This window comes from Ooceraea biroi, chromosome 11 (assembly GCF_003672135.1).
Source record: "Ooceraea biroi isolate clonal line C1 chromosome 11, Obir_v5.4, whole genome shotgun sequence".
NCBI lineage: Eukaryota > Metazoa > Arthropoda > Insecta > Hymenoptera > Formicidae > Ooceraea > Ooceraea biroi.
The window spans coordinates 8,406,660-8,422,422 of record NC_039516.1 but is presented as its reverse complement, the minus strand read 5'-3'; the positions used below and the strand labels follow the sequence as shown (position 1 = coordinate 8,422,422).

Genomic DNA, 15,763 nt, shown 5'->3' with positions numbered 1-15,763 from the left:
TATAATTACAATTATAATGAACTTAAATTTGATGTTCTCTTTTATTTTTTATTTAATGTTTCGTCTATGTTTTATTGTATAATGTTTATTGTATTGCATGTGAATGTTTCATTAAATTCGAATTTGCGCTTAGATCTTAAGTTTTCTTAAAGTTAACTTTTCTTAAAATATACGTTAAAGCAAAATAATAAAGCGAAAAAGTTAAAAATTTCTCAAATAAAAAATAAAATAAAAAAACAAAAAAGTTAAAAAATACAAAAAAACAAGATCTGTTTCAATAACCTCTACCTTGCTGCGGTGGAACAGCTTATGTGCATATAAGCACACGACAAAGAGAGGTATAATTACATAATAGACAAAAACTTATTATATTAAAAAAAGATACAAAATATTTTTACTTTTAATTTTATTTCTATCAAAGTGGTAATAACACTTTGTCTCAAGTATAATAGCAGTGCGAAGTTTTCCATATTAAATATGTTTTTTTGCTTGTGTTGAAACATTAATATTATTTTCTTCTCTTTATCTTATTTACATTCTCTTTAAACTCTCGAGCTAAAGGTACAGAAGACAATTCGAATGTCGAATTGAAGACAATTGTGCCGGACAATTCGAATGTTGTGCTGACTTGTGCTAAGCTAGCACAACTCAGATATGCAGTATCGTCTACGTGGAAGAACTAGAAACCCGAATTACGGACATAGAAGCTGCGCGCTAAGGGCCACGCACAAGAGTAAAGTGCCCTTAACATCGTTGTGCCGGACAATTCGAATGTTGTGCTGACTTGTGCTAAGCTAGTACAACTCAGATATGTAATTTTGTAGTATTTAAGTACCTACTGTGAAGATACACCGTATTTAAAATTGTCGAAAATTCTTTTTTGTCATAACTTCTTTTGTTACCATTATTTAGGAGTAATACTTTAGCACACTGTTAGCATAACCTAGCACAACCTAGCAGAAGTGAAAAATTGAAAAAATCCAAAGTGGGGGGCTGGCCTAAACAATGGTTGTTTTCCACTTTTGAACTTAGTTTGCATATTACGAATGTAATATTCTAGCACAATGTAGCACAAACCTAGCACAATTCAGCACAACTCTCAAAATATATTAATTCTAAAAGTGGGGGCTAACTTCTTACAGGCGGTAAATTTTCAATGGCATTCTGCGAATTAATGGTTTTATCATTACGTTTAATAAAAAACATATCGGCTATCTCTCTCTCTTTAACATGATTTTCCTGGTATACGATTCTGACATTTGAGTCAAAATCATGATTATAATTGAGACGATGTTTGCTCACCACAGAATGATAATCTACATGTTTATTGATGTTCGTCATATGTTCCCTAATATGTGTTTCTAAATTTCGCTTCGTTTGGCCTATGTAACAAGAATCGCAGCTTTTACAATCTAACTGATAAATAACTCCCATCTTTTGTTTTTTCGTGATTTTGTTTTACCTAGCCTTATAATATGATTTTATTTGGTCGTGACAGAAAACACAGTGTTAAAGCCGTATTTCTTAAGATTTTTTCTCAGAACTTCACTGATATTTCCAATGTAGGGAAGTTTAACAAAGTTATTTAAAATGTCGCCGCCGTCGATGTTAGCGTTGTCAACCAACTGGCCTCTGTATTTGATCTCCTTTATTCTTTTGTTAACTTGTTTGTTGATGAAATCAATCGGATAGCAATTGTCTAACAAAATTTTGCGAACCAAATCAATGTTAGAAGAATGAAAGCGTGGGTCAGACAACTGCAAAAGCTCTATCAACCTAACCTTTGACTACACTAATTTTACGTTAGTTAGAATGATTCGAGAAAAAATTGATATACCTCCCAGAGAACGTCGGTTTCTAATACCAGTTGGTTATTAACTCATTATTCACTCTGATGATTGTAGTGTCTAAAAAGTTCAGTGAATTGTTATGTTCAGTTTCAATAGTAAACTGCAATCTGTGATGATAGCTATTAAAAACGTGAACTACTTCGTCAACTTTGGCAACCGGTAAAATTGTGAATATATCGTCAACATATCTATAATAAGTCAATAATGTAAAACTAAGAAAGTCAATACAAAAAACTTCCAGATCTTCCATCACTATATCTGCTAATATTGACGATAATAGAAAACCCATAGGGATGCCAAAAATCTTCTCGTAAAAAACTTGGGTAAATATGCATAAAAGGTCCGACCTCACCGATGACCTTGACCTTGACATATGTTATAGAGGTCATTCTCCTGAATGACCTTCATAAGGTTATAGGTGGCGGTCATTGTTTATTAAAAAGTTATTAACAAAAGAAGTTTAATGCATTTTGCACGAACTTTCAGCTGTCTACGCAAAGCAAGGACTTGAGTTTGACATATATTACAAAAGTCACCTTCCCGAATAACCCGCACTAGGTTTCACCTATCGCTCGTTGTTTGTTAAAAAGTTATTAAAAAAAGGTTAATGAATAGAGCATAATTTTACGATACCATATACGTTTACGAAAGAGTATATTTGATGGAAGTTTACCTTTAAATCAGAAATAGGTTTTGGGTTAGGTTATATTTTCCGAAACTGGAGTCCCGGACACACACGCTCATTTTCAGCCCGCTTCGCGGGAGGGCGGGGAGGAGGAGCTTTGCCCCTCCCCCACCGGATCCGCTGTTACAGATTTCACCGTACAGATTTTGATTACCTGGTACACGGCACGGATTTCTGCTTTTAAATGTTTTAGCTGTCGCTCAAATTTTCGTTTTAAAGCAGAGATAGGTTTGGGTTAGGTTAGGTTATATTTTCGGAAGTGTAGCCCCCCCGCAGGGGGGGGGCGGAACACACTGTGTTCACCCATGTACTTTACTTTATAATATATGTCACAGTGAAGTCCTCACTTCGCATACAAAGCTCAAAATTCATGTAAAATAAGTAAACCTGTTTTTGTTAATAACTTTTTAATAAACAATGACCGCCGGCTAAAACCTTTTGAAGGTCACTCAGAGTGATGACCTTGACAACATATGTCAAGGTCAAGGTCATCGGTGAGGTCAAACCTTTTATGCATATTTACCAAAACTTGATTAACATAACGCGATCGAGATAGGTATGCATCTGTTCGTATGCGCAATGCTATCTAGAAATATTTTAAATAAAACCCAAAACGATCGAATTATTCATGATCAGAGCAATGTCACGAGTTTTACTGCGATTAGCCGTTCGCGAAACTTCATTTGTTTATAACTTTATTATTAAAATATTATTAAAAAAAGCAATAAATTGTAAGTTGAAAAAAAGATGTGTGTGTGTGGGTGGGTGAGTGTGCGTGGGTGTGCGTAGGTGTATGTGGGTGCGTGCATGTACGTGCAAGAGACCGGCTGCTGCTGCCATCTAAGATTGAAAAAACGAACTGTACAAACGACGATAATGATAACGACGTTTCTTAAGGGGTAGCACCTATGTAAAATTTTCAAAAAATCGTTTTTTTTAAACACACTTTAAGGTCTTAAAAATGAAGTGCAAGTGGTTTTATGGCAATAAAACTTTTTTTCCCAAAGTTATAGGCTCTCGCGCCAAGCGCCTCACCACAGTGCTGCTAGAGCGCGCGGTACTTCGAAACATTTGGGTTCGTAGGGTACAAATAATTTTACCTGCAGGTATCTGTGACGATTCTAAGCTGTCGAATAAGCGTATTGATGTTGTGAGTACTCTATTTCTTTCAGATGTATTAGTATAACTCGCACTACAGCTGTTGACAAGACGCTAGTCGGACGCGCATTGAGCATCTCCTTGATTCTTATTGTATAATTTAAATACCGTTGTTTAATAATTATTTTGTAAAGTTTTGTGTAAAAGTGACAATGAGTGACAAAGGAAAGAAAGTATATACTTCAAAAAGCATCAAGCTCTCCGATCGCTCACTCAGCGATGCAGCGAAAGAGGCTCGCTCGAGCTTACAATCTGCGAGAAAAGACGAAGAGGATGAAAATCTTGCTGTTGAAGGGCAACTTTATGGTTCTGGGATCGCAGACTAAAGATAAATTCACTACAAGTAAAAACTTTCAATAGTTAATCTAAAAATATCAACATTCGAAACTTTAAACGCGTTTTTCTCAAAACAGCATTTTTAAAGTTGGCTAGCAGTAGAACTCAAACAAGTTTTAACCAATTTACTTCAAATTTTAACAGTATCTAATAAATACAATTTTCTACAGAAATACGTAGGATGTTTTTGATAAGTTAAAAATTTTTTTAGTTACAGCTGATTTTACTCGACTTTTTTTGTGAAAAAATTGATTTTTTTTAAAACTCCGCCATTTTATCAAAAATCAATATTTTCAAAAACGGCTACGTATTTCTCTAAGTATTGGAGTAAAGAAAATGAAAAAAATTGTTTTTTGTTCTAAACCAAAAATTACGGCATTTATGCTGCTAGCCGCGGACCACCTTGCCAAATCGACTGTCTCCTTCATACTGCTGCAGATCCACCATTTTGTAAAATTTAATTATGAAAAAATTATTTTTTGTACTTTTTGACATGCCTCATAAAGTTATCAAACTCATTTTTTAACAGCACGATTCAGTAAATCAAAACAATTCCTAAAAATAGACCTCTTTTTCAGCCGGTTACATAGGTGTTACCTTAAATGTAAATTTGCCAAATCAGACTTTACATTGCAATATCTCTACTCCTACGCCACCTACACGAAAACTAAAAACACTTTTATTATATAATGCAAACCCAAACTATCTATTGAGCCTATTTAGAAGTTGATCGGATCGGGTATATATCACTTGAACACAGTACAATTGGACACGTTGAAAATGGACACGACAATTTGCACACGGTTCAATTGGACACCGTTCAGTTGCGCACAGTTTCATTAGGACACAGTGGCTTTTGAACACGTAAGAAAATTCGTATCGGTCAGTTGGACACCGTTCACTTGGACACTGTTCACTTGGACACCGTTTACTTGGACACCGTTCAATTGTGCACCGTTCGTTTGGACACAGAAAGATGCGTACCGTTCACTTGGACACCGTTCACTTGCGCACCGTTCAGTTGGACACCGTTCACTTGGACACCGTTCAATTGCGCACCGTTCAGTTGGACACTGTTCAGTTGGACACCGTTCATTTAGACACGAATAGATATATACTATTTATTAGGATGCTTAGAATATATGTACCGCGTATGTTTAAATATGGTACATATATAAAAAATTAATAATATTAAAGTAAGAAAGTTTACACTGGGAAAGTATATGCTTGGGTGGAAGAGCACGAGGAGACGGGCTTCGCCCGTCACCTAGTACTCTTCCACATAAAATAACTAACAAAACTTTGGGGTGACCAAAAGTACTGCGTGGAAGTTACAATATAGAACCTTGCTTTGCGTGGAACCTCGCTTCACATGAATTGAAAACCTATTTGGAATCGCACTAATTTTCATTGCAAGTACACACGCGTTCAAATTCGCGCACTTTTGTCACGAGCATGTAGCCACGGAGCATGCGCAGGTGACCACAGAAGATGCTCGTGTCGCTACATTTCGTCGGTATGACAGATATCCTAACCTGAAGAGTCACCAACTTTAACAATTAATATCTCGCTTCACGGGGCAGACCGCCAATTTTTTCTGCCAGATTCTTTCGTTTTGTGCAAAAACACGTCCAATAAGCATACATTCATTAATTTTTGAAGTGAGGCCCGTATTATATTCTAAATAATTACCTAAAATGCAATAAGTACATTGATTATATTTTTCTAAATTATTTTTATTCCTTTCCATTTGTACCATATTTAAACATACGCGGTACATATATTCTAAGCATCCTAATAAATGGTATATATCTATCCGTGTCTAAATGAACGGTGTCCATCTGAACGGTGCGCAAGTGAACAGTGTCCAAGTGAACGGTGCGAAGCTTTCTGTGTCCTAATGAAACTGTGCGCAACTGAACGGTGTCCAATTGAACCGTATGCAAATTGTCGTGTCCATTTGCAACGTGTTCATTTGCAACGTGTCCAATTGTACTGTGCCCAAGTGCGGCGCTCCCGATCGGATCAGCGGTTGTTAAGATCTAATAATTTAAGGGTCTCTGAAATCGCCGCTTCGCGTAAAGATACACAGTCGGTCTCGCTTCGCGTACACTTGGCGCGAGACACTACCGTGTCTCTTGATTATGGAGCTGACATCTACCGGATACCGAGGCGGACCCGCTGGCCAGAGCAGGTAGATCTTCCTGCCTCATCCCTTTGCCGCGCATACGCGAATCACAAGACGCGCCGTGCCGTACTAGCCGTCCGAATGTATCCGAACCGCACCAGAGCGGCCTTTACACGCAAAATCTTTTCTACACGCCTAGGAGCATATAGTTTCTCGCGAGATAAAAACCGTGCGCGCGATTAAAATTTGTCACTAAAATGTATACACATTCTTTCGTGAGCGCGCGCGAAAGAAGGAACGTGTAAAACCGAATCACGCCTGCACTACCGCATGAAATCAAAATGCGTGGAGCGCGTACAAGTCGAGCAGTTTTATCTGAACCGTGCGATTGTTAGGCTCTGAAATTTTCTGTGATCGTTCAGAAGTAAAATATACACAAATTGGATTTTAAAAGAAGAAATGTCGACTAGGTTTCTTGAATTTTCTTCACTTCCGTTCTAAAGTATCCCCTGAAGCTCTGATTTTTTTACTACAAAGTCTCTATTCGCATCGGAGAATCCTCGCAATTTGTAAAACTCGATTAATTTTTTATAAGCTTCGTCACGTAAATTTCTATTTTTGTAGTGGTCACTTTTTACTTTCCATAAGCAAGCATGACTTTTGTTGTATAAATGAAATCAGTAATTAGTTCTTTTGACTATAGTCGGATATCCATCGCAATGTAATTATGTGTAGAGACCGGCAGGAAACCAGCGCGTCGTAGAGCGTGCAGTATTAAAATCTCGTTCACCGCTCGTACTGTGGACATGCTCATACAGGATTAGATATGATTAGCGATTGTCAACGTTTTCCTTTTTCCGCGCCGCCTTTACACTCTTTTTCGCGCGAACGCTCAATCGCGAAGGAAAGAGCCTATGAATAAAGGCCGCTAATTGCGCCGATTAAGATCACTGATCGACTTACGCGTCGATAGGCACAAGAGCGTAGCAACGCTGTCTCTGAGGCAGCCAAGCCACCAATAAGATCTGGATCCGCCATACTACTTTTGTACATAATAGCGTAGGGAATTGTAAATATTAACGTAGGAAATCACTGTATTTGTTTAAATGTCATCAATAAATCGTGCAGTTATCACGAAAATACCGCCTGCTTCATTTGCCAGAGCCGGCCGTCCGGATCTTGGGTTCCCGCGTACTATCCTCACAAGACAGCCTCAATTCAACAGTCACAAATATCTTGTGATTCTTCTGTACTTTTTCTCTCTTTTGACTCTTTTGGGCTCGCCATTCCGCACCCTATTGCTTTGAAACTAGGTCATATTAAAGACATCATCGTCATTTTTATACACTATTTAAAATTTTTTTATGAAATCTGGTTCAGTCGCTCTTAACATGTCTTTTCAGTACCCTACTCTAGTATCTTTTTGATCAGCGTGTGCGTACAAAACGTGTACAAATTGTCCGTTTGTCCAAATCCTTGGTCAGAATTTGATGTACAGTACTTTTAGATATGCCAGTAAGTTCCTGGATAAGTCTTGCAAATACACAATAGTCTGATAAAAGGATTTTAAGCATTTTTGATACATTTTCGGAATTTACGATTTATATTATGCAGTGATGGAGTGTCTGCGATATCCTCCCTGTCATGAAATCGGACATACCATCTAGAAACATTGGAACGATCCAAAAAGAATCATTACCAAAAAGAATTATTATATATACTTTTCATCATTTCACATGTTTTGCCAGTTGTTTTACCCAACTTAAAACAAAATGGTAAATATTGACAATAACGGAGACTGCCCTGATGACTTTGACCTTTACATATATTGTCAAGGTTACCCTCCTGAGTGACCTTCAAAAGGTTTTAGCCGTCACCCGTTGTTTATTAAAAAGTTATTAACAAAAGAAGTTTAATAATTTTGCATGAATTTTCAACTGTCCATGCGAGGCAAGGACTTGAGTTTGACATATATTACAAAGGTCACTTTCCCGAATAACCCGCATTAGGTTTCACCCGTCGCTCGTTGTTTGTTAAAAAGTTATTAACAAAAAAGTGTAATGAATACAGCATAATTTTACGTTACCATATACGTTTACGAAAGAGTATATTTGATGGAATTTTACCTTTAAATCAGAAATAGGATTGGCTTAGGTTACATTTTCCGAAAGTGGAGCCCCGGACACATACGCTCGTTTTCAGCCCGCTTCGCGGGAGGGCAGGGAGGGAGGGGCTTTGCCCCTCTCCCTCGCCGGAGCCAGTGTAAGAGATTTCACCGTACAGATTTTGATCACCTGGTACACGGCACGGATCCCGGCGGGGGGAGGGGCTACGCCCCTCCCCCCCGCCCTCCCGCGAAACAGGCTGAAAACGAGCGTATGTGTCCGGGGCTCTAGTTTCGGAAATATCAGGTTAGGTTAGATTAGGTTAGGTTAAAGCAGAGAATACTTTGTATTTAACTGTTTGTGCTTTTGGTTAAAGTGAAGAATACTTTGTACTTATATTAAATGAAACTATTCTATATATTAACGATTCACTGCTTTAAATGACTTTCCTTCCTGCGTTCATATACAGGGGGTGGACAAAATAATGTGAACACCTGACAAATACACACTATTTATTTATTAATAAGGTGTAGGGCCACCATTTGCCTTTAGGACGGCTACAATTCGTCGCGGAATAGATTCGTAGAGTGTATGAATAGTTTCCAACGGAATTTTGTCCCATTCTTGCACCAACATCTCCGCCAATTGCTTCAACGATGATAGAAGTGGAAATCTGCTCCTCACTCTCTGCTCCAAAACTTCCCATAACGGTTCAATGATGTTGAGGTCTGGCAATTGTGCTGGCCAGGGAAGATGTTTGTTGATATTCCGATGCTCTTTGAACCAAGACTGAACCTTTTTAGCTGTGTGTATGGGCGCATTATCATCTTGGAATATTGCAGTGTTTGGCAGCAATATGCTGGTCATAGTAAAAACTTCATCGTTGAGAATGTCGAGATATTCATTCGCAGTAATACGGCCATTGAGGGTAATAATCGAGCCAGCGGAATACCACGATATAGCCGCCCAAATCATCACGGAGCCGCCCCCGTGTTTGACTGTGGGTAACAGGCAGTCCGGATCATAGGCTTCTTTGGGGGTTCTCCATGTATAAACCCGGCCGTTTGTAGGGAACAAAGTAAACGATGATTCATCGGACCATACTACATTCTTCCAATCATCAATCGTCCAACTTTTATGATCGTGGCACCACTTCTTTCGCAGCTTCGCGTTGGCTTCCGTTATAAGGGGTTTCGAAATTGCAGCCCTGCCATAAATGTTACTGTTGTGGAGCTCCCGCCGTACTGTTCTTGTCGAAACAGGATTGTTCAGGTGACTGTTGAGTTCTGCTGTCACCTTTGCTGCAGTAGTTTTATGCTGTTTGGCCACAATCCGTTTTAATGTTCGGCGGTCCCTGTCTGTTAATGTTGGTTTGCGCCCACTCTTTCTCTTCGCAGATATCGTTTTCCCATGTTTTGTGTAGGCTGTCATCACCACGGATACTGTCGTTCGTGAAACGTTAAACAGTTCAGCCGTTTTCGTCACAAACGCTCCTGCTAACCGAGCACCCACAATTTGCCCTCTTTCGAAATCTGACAGATCGCCCGTTTCACCGTCCGATTGTTGACGCCGTCGCAGAACAAAGCGGGTAGTACATTGAAATATAACCTAGAAAGGTTAGAACGTAAACTGCTCAATATATACGCGTTGCACTGTTCATACCTTAGCAGGGTTGTCAACATAAACAAATGTGTAATATTTAGCATGGTGTTCACATTATTTTGTCCACCCCCTGTACATATTCGGATTTATATCTTTCAATATGCAAAATAACTACTATATTTTCGAAACTTCTTTTGTTAATAACTTTTCATAAACAACGATCGACGACTAAAACCTAGTGCGGGTTATTCGGGAAGGTGACCTTTATAATATATGTCTATTGAAGCAAGAACATGATATTTCATGTTCTTGCTTCGCGTGAACAGCTAAAAATTCGTGCGAAATCATTAAAATTTTTTGTGAATAACTTTTTAATAAACAACGAGCGACGGCTAAAACTTTTTAAAGGTCACTCAGAAGGGTGACTTCTATAATATATGTCACGGTCAAGGTCATCGGGGCAGTCTCCGTTATTGTCAATATTGACTAACAAAATTTATTATTGGCTCTTTATTCCATAACATTTGTTTGACGAATGTCAATGAAGTGCTGTCACATTTAACGTTAAAATTAAGAGCGTGGATGTATTAATGGTGCCTTGAAATGTTTGATTGTCGTAGCTAAAATGTCACTTTTTGTAACGCAATCGCTTATTAAAAGTTGGCGCTATAGAAAAACCTTTTTTTTTAAATCAGTCGCGTCAATCAAAACTTGAAAAAAACCATGTATATATGTCATAGTTTTGAATTTCTTTTAGTAATTATAAAACGCACGCAAGCACGTACAATATGGACGTACTACAATATTTAAATATTTAAACATTTAAAAATGTCCAAACCAAACATTAAAAATTATTGCTGAATGTATTATACGTTGAGTGTTACCTGAAGCCATAGTAATTGCATCTACCACAACTGGTTCCACGTTTTCACCATCCGTGGCAATTATTTGCATGGAATGCTTCTCGATTGTTACCTCAATTAAGCAAACTGTACTAGATGCGTCAATCATACGAAATCTATATCTTTTCCCACTTTTAACTATAAACATTGAAAGTGGGACGTTTGTACTTACTCCAGTTGCAGGATCCTAGATGTCAATTTTGAACATAAGAAAGACAAGAAATAAATTAAAATTCTAACATAAAGTTTCGTAAAGTTACTGTGTTTAAAAATTTCAAAGTTCAACTTTGTTGAAATATGAGATATATTTATATATAGCGTTGTAAACGTTTTAAAGAACTCAATTAAAAGTAAATTGTAACTAATTTACATTTCATATTTCAAATTATTTGGTATGAATAATAACAGAATAAAATATAAAAATTTTAAAAAGAACACAACGGTTTGAATTTAGGAAAACTAGTTAGATACAAATAAATTGACCATAATTATAAAAATCGACTTTTATTTAATTGATTGACCTGGTAATATAATAGTTGATTACAGATACAACATTTCACCATAAATTTTCTAGTCTTTTTTTAAAAAAATGAAAGTCAATTTGAATAAATACTGGTGAAAATAAGGAATTATACTGTCATAATTATAAACTTTACAATAATGTTCAAAATTATTATATTTGCATTTTTTGGCCAATTTTCGTAATTCTTTTGTAATTCTGTTTTGAAAATTTTTTGTATTTATAATGAGTTTTTAATAAATAATTTAATTAATTAATAATTCTGCAAATTATGATTTTCATATTTTTTAAAACGTTTAGATTATTAATCACACTAAAATCAAAGTCATTCTTTTTAAATGTTTTCGATAAAATATTTTCGTCAAAAAAGACACAAATAAAGTCAAATACATTTGTTTATAGCATTCTTTTCTTGTTGAAATTAATACAAATTTGGATGTATAACTTGTTTAATGTCATTGTATGGATTAGGTTTTGAAACTATCGTTTTATGTTCCGTCATGTTATCTATCATTTTATTATTTGGCAAATGCAGCGCGTTAAGTGCTGTCTTATTACTCACATTAACAAGCAGACTATAATATTTGTCTTTGATTTTAATTAGCTTTGGATTTGGATTAATTATATTGCAATCTAGAGTAAAATAAGAGAAAAAGAGAAGAGAAAAAAGACCCATTTTTTAAAGTGTTACTATGTCACATGAGAGAGGGAGGGGGAGAGGGAGGGGAGAGGGGGAGAGGGGGAGGGGGAGAGGGAGAGAGGGAGAAGGAGAGGGAGAGGGAGAGAGGGAGAAGGAGAGGGAGAGGGAGAGAGGGAGAAGGAGAGGGAGAGGGAGAGAGCGAGACAGAGAAGAAAGAGAGAGGGAGAGAGCGAGAAAGAGCGAGAAGTGATAAATGTGTATCCTTCCTTCTCTCAGAATTTTGCTCACATTGTTTTAATACTTACAATCTCTCTCTCTCTCTCTCTCTCGCTTGCTTTCTCTGTCTCTCGTTCGCTCGCTAATAAATTAAATCATGCATGTATGAACGCACTGTGAGGGACAAACCCGCTTTGAATGTGCATGTGCGAGAATACGTATGTCAGTCTGAACCTGATTATGGAAAAGGAGAAGAACGAAACGTAACAATTCTAACATAAGATTACAACATCTCAGGTTTGACAGCACCAATCTTATTCGAATTGATCGCAATCGAAAGCTTACATCCATATTATATTATAAAAGTGCCGTGAGATTTTTGATTACGGCTTTAGTTCCTAAGATATTTTAATCAAAAGTTTGTTTGACATGAATTTGACATGAAATTCCGAATAAGCTATACGGTAGCGCTCAATGTCTATGCAGTGATTCTCATCGCTCGGAACCTTGTTTTTTATGTACTTGGCGTCGCGACGCTACCACGTCACTTGATTACATACAAATTCAATATAAATAACATATAACCTTTTCTCGCTTGTTCACTATTTATTGATCCCAACCATTAAGGGGATGCTGGAGCTGCTAGTGAACTTCTTCGCGATGGTACTGCCATTTGCACAATAAAATGCTTTTTACAAAAATTTGGCAATTTGTACGCACAAAATTGCACCCATGCCCTCTCGGAATAAAATAAAGGAATATAATGAAGCTTTTCGAAGTGGCTTTAGAAGCGTAATAAAAGAGAACGTTTTAATCTTCCTTACAGAATCAAGAAAATTAAAACTTTCTTTTTTATTACGCTTCTAAAGTCACTTCGAAAAGCTTCATTATATTCCTTTATTTTATTCCGAGAGAGCATGAGTGCAATTTTGTGCGTATAAATTGCCAAATTTTTGTAAAAAGCATTTTATTGTGCAAATGGCAGCACCATCGCGAAGAAGTTCACTAGCAGCTCCAGCATCCCCTTAATCTCTAATAAAAACATCACAATCACCATAAATAATTTTATGTATTTTCCAGCATTATTAAGAGAGCAGGAAAATAATATCTTATGAAGATGTTATAAAAATCCATTCTCTAATACACAACCAATTGTGCGCTCCTTTTTCCAAAATATGATTAAGAGGATCCTGGAGTCGTCTGTATTACCAGCGAAATTAGTGATTTTTCAAGAAATAGATCTTTTTATTGAATTCACAGAATGAAAAATCCTTTTGCACGATGAAAGTACACACAATAATGTAGTGTGGAAAACAAGACTTTACTTTCCAAAAGAAAAAGAATCGAAAATTACATATCATATGAGCTTGTTGGCGAATGTCGTACAATAATAAAAATTTGGCACTGCCCATACAGCACAAAAGTTTGCAGCAACATTGCTGCAATATTACAATATTGCACATTGCAGTGCAATGTTGCAGAAATATTGTATAGTCATGAATTTGCAATATAGTTTAAACAACGTTACAGCAACATTGTATAATATTGTGAAAATAACATGTACTTTTATTGTGTGTTTGTGTGTCACTTACAATTAGAGTAAGTATTCATAAATGGTTAATACGAGGGTTAATATTATAATAATTTTAATACACATAGGATTGAAAGCATTTTTATATTAATTATATATGTATATAAGTTTGTCTATTACCTCCAAACCCTAAGATTAAAATAAAATAAACTTATGCGTTATTATACATACAAGTTAGCATGTTAATCTTAATACATTAAGTGGTTTTTAAAATTTTCATAAAAGATCCATGTGTTCTAGAATGGTTTTACTTCGTGTTAAAGCTATTATGCCAACTTGTGTATAATCTAAAATAACGTAAAATAATGTGTGTATTTATATTAATGTTAGTCATGATTATTATAACAATCAAGTAAATGTGCCAATATATCGTTGGACTGGATCTTTTGTGCCTAATAATATTTTTTACATGAATTTATGTACAGTCTTCGCTTACTTAGACTTTGCTTAAACTACGATTTAACTTGAGACTGCGTTTTAAGACCGTTTACTATCGGTCTTGAAACGCAGTCTCAAGTTGAAGCTAGAAGAAATCACATAATTAAATTTAATTACGTGATTGCATAGTTTGTTAAGCGAAAAATATACATACATTAACGCGAAATATATTATTAGGCACAAAAGATCCAGCTCAACCATATATTGGCACATTTCCACAGTAGTTTGCATGTATATTTTACTGCAATATTGCTACAACGTTTTGTAGCATTATTTCTGAAAGCGGACATTTTACCGTTGCTGCAATCTTGCAGTACTCTTGCAACAACATTTCGCAATGGTTCTGCAATGTTGCAATCTTGCCGAAAAATGTTGCTGCAATATTGTGGCAATCTTGCCGTGCTGTATGGGTGTGTACATACGAATTGACTATCATCCACACTAAACACAATAAACGAATACAATACTAAACTAAACACAATAAACGAGGATGCTTTTAGAAGTGAATTTAGAAGTGTAATAAAAAAGATTCATTTCTTTGAAAATTACGCGTTTGCAATCATCAATCATAGCCAAGCGTGCCAACAGAGCACAAGATTAAAGTCTTTAATGTTGTGCAAAAGGATTTTTCATTCTGCGCAATCAATGAAAAGATTTATTAAAAAAACTCGATTCCTTCGGTAATACAGACGACACGGAGTTCATTAGCCACTTCAGGATTCCCTTAACCCATTAACGCCCAACAAGCTCGAATTCTTTGCTCATTTTCCAGCTTCATTCTCGGAAAGAATCACGAAGCATATTTTTACCAAAACAATGATTCTTACTATTTTTGGGTGTGCTGTTTCGAATTCCGAGGTCAAAATTGAGCCTCCGTGCCTCAGAAAAAAAATATGGCGTATTAAAACTAAAAAAAAAACACCAAAAAATTGAACTTTTTTCCAAATGTTTTTTCTTGTACAGAAAAAGGGTTGCAATCCACTTCTAAATTCAACTATCGGTGCATAAAATAGTTGAACTTTAACGGCGAATTTTTTTTGTTTTTCGAAAAATCGCGTGATTGTCCTAAAATGACGATGATAAAAGTTTAGAAAAAATACAATTTTGCAGTGAATTGTTTAAACAATTTTGTTTAAACAAACTGATTTTGCAAATCTAACTCCATATTCGTAATCAGCAATGTCAAAAACACAAAATAGTATGAATTCTACCGGATTGAAGTTCCAGAAGCGAGTAATAACAAAAAAACTAATTGTTTGAAATTTTTGGCGGCCATCTTGGATCTGCCATCTTTGAAGTTACAAATTACGTGGAAACATGATCTACGGTAATGAGCTCACCAATTGGTAACGTTTTAAGTGTCAGAAACCTCGATATTTCGAACTTTATTAGATTACAATAAATCAGTATTTTTCGAAAATTTCCTCATATAAACGTCATTTTAGGACAATCACGTGATTTTTCGAAAAACAAAAAAAATTCGTCGTTAAAGTTCAACTATTGTATGCACCGATAGTTGAATTTAGAAGTGGATTGCAACCCTTTTTCTGTACAAGAAAAAACATTTGGAAAAAAAGTTCAATTTTTTGGTG

At 36.1% G+C, this 15,763-nt stretch overlaps 1 protein-coding gene across 1 annotated transcript in view; it reads right to left on the bottom strand.

Annotated features, from left to right (window-relative positions):
• Positions 1 to 15,763, bottom strand: part of LOC105285968 (laccase-3) — a 312,136-nt gene that overhangs the window by 88,352 nt on the left and 208,021 nt on the right. The window contains exon 6 of the mRNA XM_026973661.1: positions 10,749 to 10,953. Coding sequence (XP_026829462.1) covers positions 10,749 to 10,953 — 205 coding nt within the window. The remainder of the gene's footprint in view (positions 1 to 10,748; positions 10,954 to 15,763) is intronic.